The following is a 20457-nucleotide window of genomic DNA, read 5'->3' as shown; positions in this document are numbered from 1 at the left end:
TTATCATTACAAATATACAGATTCTTTATACAAATAAAAACATTTGTGAAATGCTGCTGTAAAAATATTTTGTCCTTTATCAAACAATCCTTTGTGCTGCAAAAAAATAGGATACACAGGTTTTAAAAGTCAGTTAGATACATGTGTTCACACATTCGGGATATTTCCTTTATTACGGATTACAGAAATAAACTTTTTTGTAATGGTTTACAAAATGGACTTCTGGAAGAGATGTAAAGCCACAATTAGAAACACCCTTAAATTTAGGTTATCTGATGTATGATTTAACACACATTTCGCCTCTACAATCGTATAAGGTCGAAAATATTTTTGCAGATACCTCCAAGTGCAATTCAATATAGGATGTAACACAAAGTCAGTAACTACATGGCCAATCCTGAGACCATGGAACACTTGAACATCCAGTCGTGAATGGTGGTGGACAATTAAATAACGCACTGGGGGAGGCGGCTCCATGAATATCCTCAATGATGCGGGAGCCCAGCACATCAGTGCGAAAGACAAGGTTGAAACATTTGCAAACATCTTCAGCCAGAAGTACCAAGTGGATGATCCATCTCGGCCTCCTTCGGAGGTACCGAGCATCGCAGGTGCCAGTTTCCAGCCAATTCGATTCACTCCATGTGATATCACAAAACGGCTGAAGGCACTGGATACTACAAAGACTGAGGACCTTGACAGCATTCTGGTGATAGTACTGAAAACATGTGCTCCAGGACTAGCCGTGCCCCTAGCCAAGCTGTTCCAGTACAACTACAACACTGGCATCTACCCAGCAGTATAGAAAATTGTCTGGGTATGTTCTGTATACAAAAAGCAGGACAAATCCAACCCGGCCAATTACCACCTCATCAGTCTACTCTTGATCATCAGTAAAGTGATGGAAGGAGTTATATACAGTGCTATCAAGTGGCACTTGCTTAGCAATAACCTGCGCACTGACACTCCATTTGGATTCCACCAGGGCCACACAGCTCCTGACCTCATTACAGTCGTGGTCCAAACATGGACAAAAGACCTGAACTCAAGGGGTGAGTTGAGTGACTGTCCTTGACATTAAGGCAGCATTTGACTAAACTAAAAGTTCTCACTAAAACCCTGTCCAATTGTAATAAGACTTCTCAATCTTTGTATTCCAATCCCCAATAATAAAGGCCAACATGCCACTTGCTTTCCTAATTGCTTGTGGCACCTGCATGCTAACTTTCTGCGTTCCTTGTACAAGCTGCCATTCTTCTTCTTTCAACTTCTCCCATTTTACTTAGGATCATCGCAATGCTGGTTGATCATTCTTTTCCATCTCCTCCTCTAAGTCACCTATTCCTCTTGTCATGAAGAGATATTGAAGTCTATAATGTTATTGGAAATTATTTTAAATTGGGCTTGCGCCTGTGTTTATCTTAATTGGATTAAAGCCAGCTAGTCAGGGTACTTTGATGTACAGTAGTTTGAGGTGTTAATTAGATAAACATAAATTAAAAGGTAAAGCGTAAATTTGCATTTGCTGAATAAACTATTCAAAAATAAAATTGGTGGAATGAAAAGATTATTGTTAGGAGAGGTAAAATTAAAAGACCTGAGTGTGGCATCAAGGAGCCCTAGCAAAACTGGAGCCAATGGGAATCAAGGGAAAACTCTCCACTGGTTAGAGTCATAACTACCACAAAGGCAGATGATTGTGGCTGTTGGAGGTCAATCATCTCAATCCCAGGACATCAGTGCAGGAGTTCCTCAGGTTAGTGTCCTAGGCCCTACCATCTTCAGCTGCTTCAGCAATGACCTTCCCTCCCTCAAGGTCAGAAGTAGGGATGTTCGCTGATTGCATAATGTTCAACACCATTCGCGATTCTTCAGATACTGAAGTAGTCCATGTCCATATACAGCAAGGCCTGGACAACATTTAGGCTTGGGCTGAATCCTTATTCAAAATCCTGGAGCACCCTAACAGCACTGTGGATGTACCTACACCACATGGACTGCAGCGGTTCAAGAAGGCAGCTCACCACCACCTTCTCAAGGGCAATTAGGGATGGGCAATTAATGTTGGCCCAGCCAGCGAAGCCCACACCCCATGAAATAATAAAAAAAACTTACATTGGTTAATAAGACTGCCTTGGGCAAAGGAGATCAATTGAAATGCATAAGAGCAATATTGAGAAAGAGACCCAATAATTATAAATATATGGATTGTTTCTACAAATGAAAGCAGTGTATTACATTCTAGTTTTCCATCTCCAAGATGTGTCAACTCCTGCTGGAGTAGAGCACCACAGGCAAGTGGCAGTTTATTCAAACATGGACGGCAGCTCTGTCAAGTCTGACTGTGCTTTTATCAGACATACAAACCAGCAGTTGTGTGTGTTTTCCCTGAGGGTTTTAATAGCAATCAGAATTAGAGCATAGTAGTAACCTAGCAACCTTTTGGACCATCTAGATTCAGAAGTAATAGCCCCAAATCTTTCTTACTAATAACAGTTCCCCTTCTTCTTTCTTTAAATTAACTTACAGTTTCCCGTTCTACCACTGCTGCTGCTAACCAGCTCCTCAATTCTGTCATCCTTAGTGGAAAAAGAGATGTTAAAATTTTCCTTAACCTTCAAACCATCCCCCATAAACCATAAATCCAATGTGTGAAAGCACAACTTTCCTAGATCAACGTCTTCCATAATGTTAAAATCTCCAGCGAGACTGATTAATTCCCTTCCTCCTCTTCAGCAGTTACAGTAACAGGATAGGTAATATTTTCTCATGACTCAGCTCTCAGTTCAGAATTCAGCCTCATAGTCCTTCTCTGACCCAACTCAAAGACACTGAGGCTAATTATAAGGCACCAGTTAAAATCAACTCACCCAGTGCAAACTGACTGAACCTTGGATCTTCTAGTCTGTATAACGTAGCACTGTACAGTTACCCATCAGGGTCTTGATTGTAGTTGGGCAGACCCAACTAAACATTCCAACCCAATTTTGTTTTGGCATTTTATACTTCAGCATTCATGCTCCTTCAATGCAGTGGTTACAAGATCAGGTTGGAGGCTTGGAATTTTGCAGCCAGTAACTCTTCTCCTGACTCCAGGATTTTGACCCAGCCACAGTGAAGGAACAGCGATATAGTTCCAAGTGAGGATGGTGTGTGGCTTGGAGGGGAACTTGCAGGTGGTGGCTCCCCAAAGCCTGCCTATCATCGCCAAGGCTCAAGTCAGAAGTGTGATGAAATATTCTCTCCATTTTGCTGGATGAGGAGCTCAGCATCATCCAGGACAAAGCAGCCTGTGTGATCTGCACCCTATCAACCACCTTAAACTTTCACTTTCTCTATCACTGGAGCACAGCAGCAGCGTGTACCATCTACAAGATGCGCTGCAGCAACTCACCAAGACTCCTTCGACAGCATCTTCCAAACTCTTGACCTTCTACCACCCAGGAGGACAAGGGTGCATGAGAACATCACCACCTGCAAGTTCCCCTCCAAGCCACACACCATCTTCACTTGGAACTATATCACTGTGGCTGGGTCAAAATCCTGGAACTCCCTTCCCAACAGCACTGTGGGTGTACTTACACCACATGAACCGCTGTGGTTCAAAAAGGCAGCTCACCACCATCTACCCAAGGGCAATTAGGAATGGACAACAAATGTTGGTCTTGCCAATGATGCTGACATCCCAAAAATGAATAAAAGCAGCCCTGATGGAATGCTGCACTGCTGAATGTGCCATATTTCTGATGAGAGATTCAATTAAGATTCCATTTCTCTCTTAGGTAGGCATAAAAGGTCCTAGAGCACGAGTGGAAGAAGAGCAAAGCAGCTTTCCCAGTGTCCTGAGCAATATTTATCCCTCAAATTAACAATTAAAGAATAGATTATCTGGTCATTTATCATTGATTTTTGCGAGACCTTGTTTTGCACAAGTTGGCTGCTGCATTTGGCTACATGACAACAGCTATTACATATCAGAAGCACTTTGCTTTGGGACCTCCTGAGGATATGAAAGGTGAACAAAAGTACTTTCTTCTCATTACATTTAATTTTGGTGGATTTTGTGCCAAATGAGCTGTGTGTCATCCATGTTGGTGAATAGAACAATTTTGTTTTTGTCACATCAACTATTGCGAAGCTTGTTATAAAGGACAGGAGATTTATCCTGCCCAGCACTGCACCTTAAAAAGAAAATAGTACTGTTTTGAAGGGTCAGGCTGTGCTTTCAGTATGAAATACTTTCCTCGTAGAGGTCATAATGAAAAATATAAATGAAATTGTTAATTTGAGCAACCACAGCTGGCCAGAGACCTGCTGAGTCTGTCAGTGAGAGCCACTTTGCTGACTGAAGCAATTAGCCCATCTTAAATTACAATTCAAGCAGTTCAATCTCCAGTGTAAATATGAGGAGTCTGGTGATCGAATCAGCATATAGGTCAGTACAAAATGGCCATCTCTCTAGCCGGCATCCTTAGAACTAAGCAAGATTGACACATTCTTGGAGAAATTAATTCATATGTTGACTTTAATGGGTCCGAGTAGTACAGCAGCTTGATGCTATACCATATTAATCCCCCCCCAATTCATTTGACAGAAGAGCGACTCTTACTCCACACCATTGTAGTCTTTCCATTTCCCACACGAGCTGTGAGACCATTAAATTTCAGGCAGTCTTGTGATGTGGGCCCACTGTGAACCTGAGCTGATAGCAGCCAAACTCATTCCACCCAAAGTCCACAAACACTAGAGAGAGACCTGATTCCTCTGGGCTCAGGAAGGAAGTTCAAATATAGATGGTCACAAAGCACTTTGAAACAACATCATCATCAATTTATTCTGGTCATTTATCATATATGGAAGTTTGCATGTGTGAAACTGTAAAGAATATAAAGCTGTGGTTAGGTTTTAAAAATTCAAATCAGTTCATGAAAAATATTTTACAATTTCACACTGAATTCTGAGTGTTTCTGTACAAACACTGTGGAACATACTGAATCGTGTTTTAAAAAAGGTACAGTCAAAATTATATAAAATGCAATTTTAAGTTCGATTTGTTTCTCTTAACACCATGGCGTTAAATGATAGCACCAAATTTGCCCATTTTTAATTCCAGTTTGTCTATTCTGTTAATTGGGACTAAATGGATTGCTCTTCAGACAGCCAGCATGGACACAATGAGCTGAATGGCTTCCTTTTGCTCTGTAATGACTATCACTCTAATCACTGTTGGATAAAGCTCAACTAATTTGAGAAAACTAAAAGCAGGTATGAAAAAGACTGGTTTTGAATTCAGAAACCTTAATAAAGTTCCAACGCACTGACCTTAAACAGGGAATACCACATTTTGTAGCATCACAATCAGAACTTATCTTTTTACCCTGTGCTCGAATTGAGGGAGGTTAATGCTGCAAAATGGAACACTTATTTGGTTTTTGGTCTTGGATCAGGATCAAGCACTCCTAGATCAGATGTGATTAAATCTCATTCAAGTACATCTTAATTTTTATTTGCCTTAACGCCAAGCTTTAAATGAATCCCCTATTATTTTGAGACACATTTTCATTTCCTACCTTAGTCAGGGGTCAGTTAGCTCGTTGCAGAATGATGCCAATGGCATGGGTTCAATCCCCATACTGGTTGTGGTAGTTCATGAAGGCCTGTCAAACGATACATAACCACTTGTTTCTCTCTAATGGAGATGGATGTCAATGGTTCCTTTGTGAAGTATGGCTAATGACCTTACCCCAGCCAATGCTACAGCTCTGTCATCAGACCGCCAATTTAGCGACAGTCTTGTACTGTAGGAGCACGCCATTAGGAGCTTGACTGAGGCGACCCCAAACTTATTTCATATATCACCCTTATAGCATACGATTTTCATCCCATCAGTCTGGGCTGGATTCAAACCTCAGTTCAAGAAGCTGAAATTACTGAGTGTTAATCCACTGTACCACCCAACCTCACAAGGACTCTTTCTAGAAATTAAATAGTTGTGAAGGATCTCGGACAAAACCTTTAGATTTGGTCTCACTTTTTCTCAGAGAGGAAGTATAAAAGGCATAATTGAGGCAACTGGTTGGGAGTAGCTTCTGTGCCAGCTGGTGTTAAGGGGCTGAATTCATGCCAATGAAGCTGAACCACCTAGTGTATTTGAGTGCAAAAGGTTTTAAGAGAGATGTGTGAAGGTAACTGAACTTGTCCACACAGCTACCCGTTGAACCCTCTAAACCTGCATTTTGGCTCCATAACAGTGACTACAGACTACACTTCAAACTCACTCATTAAAAGTGATGTGCATAGAGAGATTATCTGACACAATAAGCCACATTCTTTATAAGTCGTTATATTTTGGGTACCACACATGCAGCTGAAGTTGTCAGCCAAGGAAAATCACCATTATCCTGTAGAACAGGGATGCTCCTTTGGTGGTCATTAAAAAAACAACTAAGTATTTACAATACAAAAGCAGATCATTCAGCGCAACAGATCTATTCCAGTGTTTGTGCTTTGCATGAGCCTCCTTCCGCCCACAGTAACATATCTTTCCATTCCTTTCTTCCTCATGTGTTTACCTAGCTTTCCCTTTAATGCGTCTCTACAATTCACCTCAACTACACCCTATGGTGGCAAGCTGTATGTTCTAACCACTCTGGATAAAGAAGCTTGTTCTAATTCCCTATTGGATTTATTATTGACTATTTTATATTTATGGCACCTAGTTCAGGTCTTGCCTTCAAGTGGAAATATCTTCTCTATGACTACCCTATCAAACCCTTTCATAATCTTGGAGACCTATTATTGCATCTCAAAATATCCCAGATCTTCCTTCAGTCTCTTCTTGCTAGAGAAAAGAGACCCAGCCTGTTCAATCTTTCCTGATAGGTATAATCTCTCTGTTACCTTAGCATTCGAGTAAATCTTTCTTGCATCTTCTCCAGTACCTCCATATCCTTTTCCTAAAATGGAAACCAAAATTTGACAGTACTCCAAGTGTGGAATAACCAAGGTCCTATACAAGTTAACAGAACTTTGCTGCCTTTCAATTATATTCCTCTGGAAATGAACATTTGTGATTTAAAACATACTGCAAAAAAATTGATAGTCATAGAAACTTTATAGATAAACACGTTAAAATAGTTACATTAACCTTATTTGTCACAACTTTTTGCACTGCTTTGGCCTACAAAAAGCAGAATTCTGATGGTAAGGCCCACTCAAAAGATAATAAGGGTAGCAACTGTTGTGCAAGTCTACTCAAAAATATCACATTAGAGGGAAACTATTTCCTCTGGTAGGAGAGTCCAGAACAAAGGGACATAAGTAGAGATGGACCTTCCAAAGGTGATGGCAGCAAGCACTTTTCCATACAAAGTGGAAATCTGGAACTCTTTTTCTCCTCCCAAGGAGTTGTTGAAGCACGTCAATTGAAAATTTCAAAACTGAGATTGATAGATTTTTGTTCGGTAAGGGTGTTAAAGGGGGTAAATGTTGAAACATCAGCCATGATGCAATTAACTGGTAAAACAGACTCGAGGGGCTGTATGGCCCACTGCTGTTCCTATCCAGGAGGAAATGATGTTATAAAAATATTCTTATTTGCACATAAATATTAAAATGATACAAGAAGTCTAATCATTTGGCTTTGTATATCCAAGGCAGTCCACGGTAAGGTCACTGTCTCTAGCCAATCTTCCAGTAGCACTTTATTTTCACCAGATTATCTAAGGATTTGTAGACTTCCTCCTTAGATGCTTGCTCCTAGTGGCACAGTGTTATTGACTTATAAGTGACAAAACACATATTAACAAGAAGCAATCTCTTTAATTTTCACTTTTGTGCAGTCCCAGTTTATGGTCTCATGCCTTGCTTCATCATCTGCTGTCGCGTGTACTCCCACATGAGCAAAGCTCCACTAACATGAACATTGAGTGATCGGATGATACCACACTGTGGGATTTCCACACACACATCAAGGTGCTGGATCAAATTGGCTGGAATTCCCTCTCGTTCATTCCTAGGGAGATAAAATTGAACATGTAAACCCCTGAAAGAAAATTACTAGACTTTTTAAAACGTTAATATAAAAACAGAGGACAAAAGTCTTCAAGCAGCAGGGAGAAATCCTACAGCTCAACTATCACAATATCAAAAAATACCGATTCCGCAGTTCTAAAGTGTGATGTTTATATTTGAAAATTACGCACAAATATTAAATGCCTGAAGAAATTCTTCAATTTTATTTCATGCAAATATCTAATTTGACCATGTACAATTTTCAATGTTACCTTATTTTAACATTTAAAAAAAAATTATTTCATGGGATGTGGGCACTGCCGGCTAGGCCAACATTAATTGCCCACCCCTAGTTGCCCTTGAGAAGGTGGTGGTGAGCTGCCTTCTTGAACCACTGCAATCCATGTGGTGTTGGTACACCCACACTGCTGTTAGGGCGTTCCAGGATTTTAACCCAGTGACAGTGAAGGAACTGCGATATAGTTCTAAGTCAGGATATTGCGTGGTCATTTCATACAGCACCTAAGAGTCAACTACATCGCTGTGGATCTGCAGTCATATGTAGGCCAGATCAGGTAAGGGCAGCAGATTTCCACCCTAAAGGGTTCAACGGGTAGCTGTGTGGACAAGTTCAGTTACCTTCACCCAAATCTCCCTTAAGACCTTTTGCGCTCAAATACACTAGGTGGTTCAGCTTCATTGGCATGAATTCATGGGCCTGGATTTTCACAGACTTGTGAGCCCTTTAAAAATGGTGGGCAGGACCTGATTCTGAGATTTCCAACCCCATCCCAGGCTGACTGATTTTTGGCAGTGCCTATAAAGGGTGCAGGCTGGTTCTGTCAAAAGCCTGCATCTGGCTCTCCTGACCTGGCTAGCTCCATTGCAGAGATAGGCATAAAGTCGGGCCAGGTCTTTAAAGAGTTGTGGTTCACAGTACATAAGAGGAATTGTGAACCCTACTAAGCAGGAGGCAACCTTTTAAAAGTTCAAAAGATCCTCCTCATGCCCCCAAACTCCTCTACCCACCCCCTAGGGCCCCTTATATACCCTATGCCAAGCTATGACACTTCCATGCCCAGTGACCCACTGTATACTTTCTAGAACCAATGAACCCAAAATGTATAGTGGGATGTGGAAAAATAAATTTTTTTTCAAAGTAATTCATTGGTAACTTTCTATGTTCCAAGCTAATAAATGTATCATGCAGGTCTTTTGAAGTCTCAAAAACCACAAACTCTTGAAACTACTTAACTTGTGTAAACAAGCACTGTGAAATTGACAGCAGAGATCAGAGCGCCTAAGCTGTCAATCAAACAATGTTTCCTCTGGGAGGCAGCTGTCTGGGCTCTCAGCCAAGCCTTATTATGTATGCTTGGCATGGGAGTATGAGACACAATTTGCGGGGGGGGGCATTAGGTGGCATGAATGGGGTATTGGGAGTGTTTGCAAGGTGAAGGGGATGTGAGGGATGGAGGGCCTAAATGTTTTTCTTTTTATTGGGACAAGAAAGATCACAGCACTGAGGCAGGCCTTTTAAACAGGCCACCTCCACACCCGGCAGCTCCTCTTGCTGCCTCTGCACTTCTTCCCAGATCAGCTGGCCTGACTCCAGCCCACACCCACCCACACCAGCAATGAAACTCTCATCTTTGTGGGCACTTTCTCTCAAGGTGGGCAGGACAAGCTGGGAATTTTCCCAACTCTTCCTCCCTGCCTCAAGGATGAAAATCCAGGCCACGGTCAGAATGACTGAGACTAGATTTTGCTCTTAATTAAAGATTTATTAATTAATTGAATTTTTAATTTCCACCAGCTGCCGCGATGGGATTTGAACCCACATCTCCAGATAATTAACTTGGGCCACTGGATTACTAGTTCAGTGACATTACCAAAATGCCACTGCTTCCTCTAAATTCACACTGAAGATGTCATTAAGCAAATATCTTTGCATTCAATTCATATAGCTACCCACGTGGATTAAATGGGATGCAGACCTGAGAATAAAAGCTTTTGTCTGTTTCATAGGCCTCAAGGTATATTTGTAATGAAATGAATGCAGTACAGAAGCCCATAAAATATGCTAAGGAAGGATACACTTGCAATAGAGGGAGTGCAACTGAGGTTTACTAGACTAATCTCTGGGATGGTGGGATTTTCGTACGAGGAGAGATTAAGGAGACTGGGTACATATTCCCTAGAATTTCAAAGTATGAGGGTGAACTCATTAAAATTTACAAAATTCTTACAAGACATGACGGAGTGGATTTAGATAAGATGTTTCTCCTGGGTGGTGAGTCTAAAACCAGAGGACGTAATCTCATGATAGCAGGTAGGCCATTTAAGACTGAGATGAGGAGGAAATTCTTCACTCAGAGGGTGGTGAATCTTTGGAACTCTCTGCCCCAGAGGGCTGTGGAATCTCAATCATTGAGCATGTTCAAAACAGAAATTGATAGATTTCTGGAGGCTAATGACATCAAGGGATATGGAGATAGTGCATTGGGAAAGTGGCCTTGAGGTAGATGACCATCCATGATCTAACTGAATGGTGGAGCTGGCTCAATGGGCCAAATGGCCTACTCCTGTTCCTTTATTACTATAGTAATAAAACAAGAAGTGCTGAAATACTCAGCAGGTCAGGAAGCATCTGTGGAGAGGAATAGAGTTAAACATTTCAAGTCGATGATCGACCCAAAACATTAATACAGAAAATATGCTGTTATGGAGATGGACTGTAAACATATATACAACCCAAAAATATTATAAACTCTACAGATATTAAGAACCAGCCCCCAAAAACATTTAGAAACACAAAAATTAGTAGTCCATGTCCAAATGCAGCAAGACCTGGACAATACCCAGGCTTGGGGTGACAAGTGGCAAGTAACATTCGTGCCACACAAATGCCAGGCAATGACCATCTCCAACATGAGAGAATCCAACCATCTCCTATTGACATTCGATGGCATTACCATCATTGAATCCCCCACTATCAACATCCTGGGGGTTACCATTGACCAGAAACTGAACTGGGCTAGCCATATAAATACTGTGGTTACAAGAGCAGGTCAGAGGCTAGGAATTCTGCAGCGAGTAACTCACTTCCTGACTCCCCAATGTCTGTCCACCAGCGACAAGGCACAAGTAAGGAGTGTGATGGAATCCTCCCTGCTTGCCTGGATGAGTGCAGCTCCAACAACACTGAAGAAGCTGTAACTGTCCAGAACGAAGCAGCCCCCTTGATTGGCACGCTATCCACAAACATTCACTCCTTCCACCACTGACACAGTGGCAGCAGTGTGTACCATCTACAAGATGCACTGCAGAAATTCACCAAGGCTCCTTAGGCAGCAGCTTCCAAACCCATGACCGCTACCATCTAGAAGTACAAGGGCAGCAGATAGATGGAAACACCACCACCTGGAAGGTCCCCCCCACAAGCCACTCACCATCCTGACTTGGAAATATATTGCCGTTCCTTCACTGTCGCAGGGTCAAAATCCCAGAACTTCCTCCCAAACAGCACTGTGGATGTACCTACACCACATGGACTGCAGCGGTTCAAGAAGGCAGCTCACCACCACCTTCTCAAGGGCAATTAGGAATGGGCAATAAATGAGTTTTAAAAAAAATGAATGTTAAAATGAGCTGTGTGGTTTAACTGACATTATTGAGGGGTATCTTACTAAATTGAAATCATCCACCTTGTCAACCCTATGTTTGAAGGAATAATCCTCTGATATGCCACAAGAAGCAACCTCAGGCCAGCAAGAGCAGTAATGATGCTTGATGATAAGTCACCTATGTGCTTGCCTCTTTCCAATACTGTATTTAAATATTTTATTTAAATTTTATATTTTACTGTATTTTCTGACCCTTTTTTCAGGACATGCACAAGCCAATATTTATCCTTCAACCAACATCACTAAAACAGATTATCTGATCAATATCACATGGCTGTTTGTGGGCAAATTTGCTGTGCACAAATTATTTGCCGCGTTTCTTACATTTTGAAGTGGCTACACTTCAAAAGATACATTACTGGCTGTAAAGCACTTTGGGACATTCCGAGAGTGAAAGGCACTATACAAATCTAAATCTTTCTTTTTTCTTTCTAATAACACACAGTACAAACTTGTAGCTAATATAGTGATAGCAATTCAGAATTACTCTGTAACCAATTCTTACAAATTAGATAGAATATGACTGAGTTGCTGAGCGTGGTGTGTGTAAAAGTTCCCTGCATCTAAAGGCTGAAAGCTCGATAAGCAAACTCACTGTCGTTTTCCTGCTACGTCCTGCACATACACCACTACCATTCTGATTAAATAGCAAGTTGAAGAGGAAGGTAGGTAGGTATTTTACATGAAATATAAACAGTTGCCTTCAAAACAAAACCGCAAATATTACTGTTTAATAGAAATATGGAGATTGCGCCATGTAGCTCTACAGATGCTCTTCCCAGTAATCGTCTCAGAGGTTGGAGCAAGACTTGGCAGCAAAGTGAGATTAAACTATCCATAACATTGGCTATGGATTTCCTCCTTGTTAAATAAGAGAGCAAAATAATCTCCTAATCAGCCAATAGGTGATTTCTTTGCTTGGAAACTCCGGGAGATAGAAACAAAGGTATGGTTTTGCTTATTCACTTACTCTTAAATCTACTGGCAATGGCTCTATGTAGCAATACAAGTAAATTGCAAACTGAAGGCAGCAACTGGAAAAAAAAAACGTGGGGGAGGATCTTCCGGTCGGCGAGCGGGGTCAGGGCCCGCTTGCCGACGTGTAAAATGACACGGGTTGATGTCGGGTGGAACTCCCAACGTCACCCCGCATCATTTCCATTTTCAGGTCGGTAGGGGCGCAGCCAAATCAGCTGTCCGCCCGCCAACCTGTCAATGGCCTACTGAAGCCATTTAAAAAGTACTTAACATAATTAATGGACCTGCCCGTCCAACCTTAGGGAGGTTTCAATGAGGGTTTTAAAATATTTAATAAAGGTTTCAGTAAAAGTGATGGACATGTCCCAACTCATGTGACAGTGTCACATGAGGAGACACGTTAGGGAAATTTTGATATTGTTTCTTTAACGCTTTTAACTTTGGAGCCGATCTCCCTGAGGCAGCACTTAGCCTCAGGGAGATCGGTGCGCTCTTTTGCATACATGCGTGAAAGAGCACACTCCTGGCTCAGGGAATCCCCCCCCCACCTGCACAGGGAGCGCATAGCGCTTCCTGGCAGACATCATGCTGGGCGGGCCTTAACTGGGCCGCCCATGTAAAATGGCGACATGCCCTGCTCCTGCACTCCCCACCCCAACGGGGGAAGATTTTTCCCATGGTCAAAGGTGGTCATTTTTACATGAATTATGAGAAAGGCAATCATGTGAACAGCACTCTGGCATCTTAGAATATTGCCCTGGCAATATTCCCAAAGGCTAGAGTTAGACGGTTGTGAAATGAAAAATAACATAAAGGCTCCACTGCCAACAATCTGGGCAAATAAGGATTTTTTTGCGCAAAAATATAAGAAATAAAAACTGGCATATCAGGTAAATTGAGGATATTAAAAATAAATAAAGATCAGCATGATACAATGTTCCTTTACCAGCTTGGACACCTATTTTGTGATGAAAGTAAAAAATGCACTCTGCAAAGGTTTACTAAAACCTGTGTTCGTAACACGAAAGGAGCAGTTGATAACTGCTGTTTGTATAACTAAAGCTTTCAGATGGACCACATACATTCATTTTCTGGTAACTCAAATTCCATTTTTTGTCCGCCTAATTAACCTCTTGCTTTTTCCATTGTACATGACGTACACATCACCTGAACTCAGATTAACTTTCCAGTTTTCCATACAGCAACACTGTTTGTCCAGAGACTGCTGAATCATAACCCTGGTAACAAATATTGCTGAGGACAGCCAAGAGCAATTTAAAGCACGGGCATAAAGTTGGATTCATAAAAAGGTGCAATACGATGAGGCTTAACTTCTCCCGTATGCCATTTATATCAAATTGATTAATGCGTCTGTGTTAAACTCTTGTCTCTGCTAGATGAATCTAATTGTTCAAAAAAGATAAAATGCTAGAAAAATCTCAGTAGATCAAGTAGCACACAGAGCAACACAGGGTTATTTTTTCAGGTCGATGACCTTAGATCAGACCGAAAACTTTTAATCCCTACTTATCTCTCTGCTAACTGACCTGCCAAGTGTTTTTAGCACTTTGTTTTTATTTCAGATTTCCAGCATCTGCACTATTTTGCCATTTGTTTTACAGCTTAATGTAAACCTATTTGTTAATACAGTACACATAAGAGTTAAACACACAAACCTGTGCGCTAAAAATAGCTGAGATTCTGGTAAATCTATTATGACAAAATTATGAATTTTGTCTATGACCAAATTCTTTCTTGCTGATCAGGGCACATCCAGGGTAAAACTGCTAGCTGGCCCCAAATAATACACATTATAGTTTTGTATGCCACAGACATCAATGTGCGCCTGAAACTGGAACAAAAGGGTGGTTTAATAATGAGCTCTTAAGCTCAGGGCTGTCCGTGTCATTGGACGAGATTTTAACTCACTCAAAGCCCATTCACTTACACAGAATTAAAATTGGGACTCATTCTGTCCAGCAGTAATTCCTAATTATTATACAAACAAGTTATCTGCAAAAGTGGACGTTCTAATCCAGGAAGTTTGTGGGTGGAGGAACCAATCTTTACACACTTATATATTTATTTACAGAATTATACATTACAAGCATATAGTTCCTATGTTACAACAATGCCAACATTTCAGAAGTGTGGCATTGGCTGTAAAGTGCTTTGAGACAACAGTGGTCATGAAAAGCACTATATAAATGCAAGACTTTCTTTCTTAACCCAACAACAACAGTTTTAATGTGTCTATTTTTAAATCGATGCTCAAGTGAATACCCAGCTAATGCCCACCATCTGGGGGAAAATTATCCCCCTGTTGGGGGTGTTGTGCGGGGACGGGCATGAACCGATTGGCGCCACGCCGCCATTTTACATGGGCAGGCCCAGCGTGACACTCAGCCGGAAGCACTGAGCGCTCCCTGTGTGGGCAGAAGGGGGTAATTCCCTGAGTCGGGGCCGGTGCACATGCACGCGAAAGTGCGCAGAAATCTCCCTAAGGAACAGAGGTGGCTTAGGGGAGATCAGTTTGACATTTAAAAACTGAAATAAAGTAATTAAAAACTTTTAAAACATGTCCCCTCATGTGACACTGTCACAAGAGCTGGGACATGTCAAAGAATTATTGTAAAAATTTTTATTGAATTTTAAAACACTTCATGAAACCTCGTCCCGCCCGTGGATGAGGTTTCATGAAAAATGCGAAGGCCACCTGGGTTCTTCACCTTAAGGTTGGGCGGGCAGCTCATTTAATTGCTTAAATTAGTTTTTAAAGAGGCCTTAATAAGCCCTTGACAGTTCGGCGGGCGTGCAGCCGAGTTAGCTGCGCGCCTGCCGAACTGGAAATCTAAATGACGCGCGGTGACGTCGGGACGCCCGCCCGACATCACCACGTCATTTTACGCACCGGTGAGCAGGCCCTGCCTCCGCTCGCCGACTGGAGAATTCAGCCCCTGCATACAATTAAACATTAATGTAGAATTAACAACAGGCTGAGCAGAACGGTTGCAAAAGGTTGGCTGAGTTTCTCAGGAAGGAATCAAACCAATCCATTCACTTACAAACATCATGTGGGACTATGCTGACCTATTTGTTTGGCAGTATTTAAAGTATTATGTCAAATCTTGTAAATGCAGTGTAACAAAAAACTTATTGTTAATTCTCTTTGTTCTGGGATTTCTTCAAAGGAAATGTGGCTATACTTTGGTCATATTGCAACAAGAAGCCAATGCCTAAGGCTCTCAGTATGAGTACAGTTAAGAGAATTCAAGTAGTCACGTAAGTATTGAGGGTTTATCAAGGGTCTGTTTTCAAACAAAAAAACTTGCATTTATATATCACTTTTATACAAGTTGCACAAACAGTAAGGAGACAAATGACCAAATAATCTGTTTTATTGGTGTTGGTAGAGAGATGAATGTTGGTTAGAAAATTGCCATTGTTTGCTCTCTTGCTTTTTATTGGTGCCTTGGGATCTTTTACATTTACCTGAGATAGCAGACGGAGCCTTGATTTAACATCTTGTCTGAAGGTTTGACGCCTTCTACAGTGCAGCAAACCCTCAGTACTACATGGAAGTGTTAACCTAGGTTAAGCATAGAAGTATCTGTAGTAGAGGTCAATCTCACAACTTTGACTCAGAAGCAAAGTCATTGATGAAGCAGCTGAAGATAGTTGGGCCTAGGACACTACTGGAGGAACTCCTGCAGTGAGATCCTGGGACTGAGGTGGTTGGCCTCCAACACCCACAGCCTTTGTGCTGGTATGATTCCAACCAGTAAGAATTTTCCCCCTGATTCCCATTATCTTTAATTATGCCAGGGTTCCTTGATGCCACACTCAGTCAAATGCAGTCTTGATATCAAGGGCAGTTTGGATCAAGACCGTAATGGGGTCTGGAGCCAAGTGGCTTTGGTGGAACCTAAATTGGAGCCGAGATCATAAAAATGTAGCATAAGAAATCAGAGCAGGAAGAGACCACATGTCCTGTCTAGCCTGCCCCACCATTCAGTACAATCATGGATAATCTTCTAAAATCTACTTTCCTGCCCGCTCTTCATAACCCTCAATTCCTTGAGAGATCAAAAATCTAACTATCTCAGCCTTGAATATATTCAATGATGGAATATCCATGGCCCTCTGGGGTAGAGTATTCCAAAGATTCAGGACCCTCCGAGTGAAGACATTTCTCAATTCAGTTCTAAATCATCAACCTATTATCTTGAGATGGTGTTCCTGCGTTCTTGATTCCTCAACCAGGGGGAAAAAAAATCTCTCAGTATCTATCCTGTGAAACTCTTCAGGATCTTGTGCTTTTCAATTAGGTCACCTCTCACTCTTCTAAACTCCAGAGAGTACAGGCCCAATTCACTCATCTAGTGAACTTTTGCTGTACCACCTCCAATGCAAGCATATCTTTCCATTGATATGGAGACCTAAACTCCACAATGGTGAGTCCACACCTGGAGTACACAAAGGCCCATTAAACTTTTAGGAGTTCCATGAGGTTTTAAAAAAATATTCTGCTTTTCTATTCTTACTGTCAAATTGAATAATTTGCCCACATTATACTACATCTGCCACCTTGTTGCCCACTCACTTAACATGTCTATATTTCTTTGCAGCCTCTGTGTTCTTCTCACAACTTGTATTCCCACTAAGTTTTGTATCGTCAGCAAACTTGCATACATTACTCTTGGGCTCTCTATCTAAGTCACTGATATAGATGGCAAATAGCCAAGGCCTCAACACTGACCACTTGCAGCACCCCACTAGTTACAGCCTGCCAACTTGAAAATGCCCCATCTATCCCTACTCTTTGCTTCCTGCCCATCCATGTTAATATATCATCCCGAACTCCATTTTGCCTATTAACCTTTTACGTGGCACCTTATCGAATGCCTTTTGGAAATCCAAGTATACTACTTCTATTGGCTACTCTATATCAATCCTACTAGTTAAATCTTAACTAGTAATAAATTTGTTAAACAGATTTCCTTTCGTCTGATTATACGATGATTTTCTAAGTGTTTTGTTAAGACTTCCTTAATAATAGACTCCCAATCAAGAAAAAAAATAGGAAAATCATAACCAATACACTCACTATCTCTGCAGCTACCCTTTTTAGAAGTCTCCATCAGGTCCTGGGATTTTGTTGGCTTTCAATCCCTTAAGTTTCTTCAATACTTTTTCTTTGCTGATATTAATAACTTTAAGTTCCTCCCTTTTATTAGCCCCATGATTATCCTCTATTTCCGCTATATAGTTTGTGTCTTCTACTGTGAAGATAGGCACAAAATGATTGTTCAATGGCTCTGCCATTTCCTCATTCCCCATAATTTCTCCTGTCTCTGCCTCTAGGGGACCAACGTTTACTTCAACTACTCTCCTCCTTTTTATAGACTTGTAAAAGCTTTTACAATCCATTTTTATATCCCTGGCCAGTTTGCTCATTCAATTTTTTTCCCCCTTTTTATCAACTTTTTTGGTCACCTGATGCTTGAATGTAATGCAGTAAGCCTGATCGAATGCACTTCGACTCCTGGGCCTCACTCTATAGCCCTAAATATTGAACAAGGAAAGAAACACTCTGTTTTTGTACAGGACACAAAGTCTGCTTATGAAAGTGGGCAAGGGCTCCCAGCCGAAAAAGAATATCTCATGTGAAACCCAAAAATCCAACAAATAAGAATGAAAAAAAAATTGAGTTATTTGCCTTTTAATTGTGATATGTAATGATGACTCAACCAGCTCTGGTCTGTCTTTTATAATCTCTGGAACACCTTCCTACAGCATAAATGAAAGAAATTATTTGAGTTATTAGACAAAATGACCAGAAGCATCTCTTCTAGTGAAATTTTGTTCAAATCAATTAGGCCATGGAGTTTTCTCTGTATGGGATGAATGACATTAAAGTGCCTTTTATTTTCTGTTCAACCATTGTTTCTTACGGATGGTGATGTAGAGATCAACGTCCACACAAGAACGGGCAAAGCAGCACTGGTCTTCCAGCGACTCTAGAATCTTGGCATCCAACACTATCAAAATGGCCATGAAGCTGCAACTCTACATGTCCATAGTAGTACAAACCGCAATCTATGCAAGTGAGACATTGGTGAAAACAAGATGTCACATAAATTGGACATTTTTCACCAGCGCTGCCTCCAAGATCCTAGGAATCACATGGAGAGATAGCATCACCAACAGAGGACTGGTCAGAGGCACCTGTGGGACATTGTGAGGGAGAGATGACTGAGGCTGGCAGGACACATATTGCGCCTCCCTGACACACTCCCGGAGTGGCAGTAGAATGGACACTATCAGACAGAAGACGACAGGGCTGGCCAAAGAAATCAAGAAGGACCTCCACAACCGGGATACCACCTGGGCTGCAGCAAAACAGACTGCAAAGGGTCATTGCCAGTGGTAGAATCTTGCTGCCCATAGTTCCTCCAGTCCCATGCGGGACAAAGTCTAAGTAAGTAAGTAAGCAAGTCTTACCTGGTACAAATCCAGCTCGCCAAAAACAAATAAATTACACTCCTATAATAAAAAGAGTACCATTAACCTGGACTACAACAGCATTTAGATTCAAATCTATGAATCTCCATTTTGTGAAAATGCATTTGGGCAGTCCTTAGCAAACACAATACAACTGGCTCTGTTATTATGATGGATCGGAAGAATTCAATTCACACAACTGGATTTTGCCATTTGCATTCAGTAACATGTAACTACTGAGTAGTCACTTTCAGCTGAATATTTCTGCTGCTTTGTTTTCAGTTCCTTATCCTTGCCTGCTTTAAAAAATGGTTAACTCCAATGGTTAGAAGGTTCAAGAATTTTTAAAAATTATTTCATGGGATGTGGGTCTGGTGTCACATGTGGGCCAGGCCAGGTGAAGATGGCAGATTTCCTTCCCTAAAGGACATTAGTGATCCAGATGGGTTTTTACAACAATGTTAGTCATCATGGTCACCATTACTGAGGCAAGCTTTATATTCCAGATTTATTATCTGAATTTAAATTCCACCAGCTGCCATGGTGGGATTTGAACTGTATCTCCACAGCATTAGCCTGGGCCTCTGCATTACTAGTCCAGTGACATTAACATTATACCATCATCTCCCGTTCTTGATCTATAGAAGTCAGTACAACTGCAGATCATATGGAAAAGGTAAGTGCAAAGTATTGCTTTAAATTAAATAGAGTAGGACAGAGGGATCAGGCTCAAACTATTAAAAGGCAAATTCAGGAGAAATCAAGAAGATCTTCATTGTGCAACTCAGACAAGAGTAATGGAGATAAAACCCTGAAACCATTAAAGAAATAGTTGCTACAATAGAGGGTACTCTCATTCTGGATAGATTAAATGGAATGGACCCTTATCTCTGTTGGTTATCTCCATGCACTTCAGGCCCTGCCAATGAAAAGCTGCTTGAACAGGCCGAGAGAAATTATGCCTGTATCGTTCACCTTGATGCACTGTTATATGAAATTATGCCTACTCATCTCAGGCGGTGAAGGTCTTTGACTCAACAAGTGGGCAAAGAAATCAGGGAGCTGTGGCCACAGAGTGTCAACAGTTCACAGCAGTCTTTTTCTGAGAGTGTCACGAAATTCACATAATATTATTGTGATTTATTGTAGAAGTAGGTTAATCATGGGGTTTGGATAGCTTGTATGTGTGTGTGTGTGTGTGTGTGATTTAATTGAGTTGGAGACAGCTGGTCTGGAGGCTTTGACTCAACAAAAGAAGCTAGGTTTGAAATGCTAA

General features: G+C 41.3%; 1 protein-coding gene across 3 annotated transcripts in view; it reads right to left on the bottom strand.

The window, feature by feature from the left end:
- Positions 1-4507: 4507 nt before the first annotated feature.
- tarbp1 (TAR (HIV-1) RNA binding protein 1) overlaps positions 4508-20457 on the bottom strand; it is a 189617-nt gene continuing 173667 nt past the window's right edge. For all 3 annotated transcript variants that reach the window (XR_013578732.1, XM_078557418.1, XM_078557417.1), the window contains one exon: positions 4508-8014. Coding sequence is in view for 2 of the 3 variants with exons in the window: in XM_078557418.1 (XP_078413544.1) it covers positions 7849-8014 (166 nt within the window). In the remaining variant the exon portion in view is untranslated. The remainder of the gene's footprint in view (positions 8015-20457) is intronic.

Source organism: Cetorhinus maximus, chromosome 14 (assembly GCF_964194155.1).
Source record: "Cetorhinus maximus chromosome 14, sCetMax3.hap1.1, whole genome shotgun sequence".
In the NCBI taxonomy this organism is placed as follows: Eukaryota; Metazoa; Chordata; class Chondrichthyes; order Lamniformes; family Cetorhinidae; genus Cetorhinus; species Cetorhinus maximus.
This window is presented reverse-complemented; position numbering and strand designations above follow the sequence as displayed.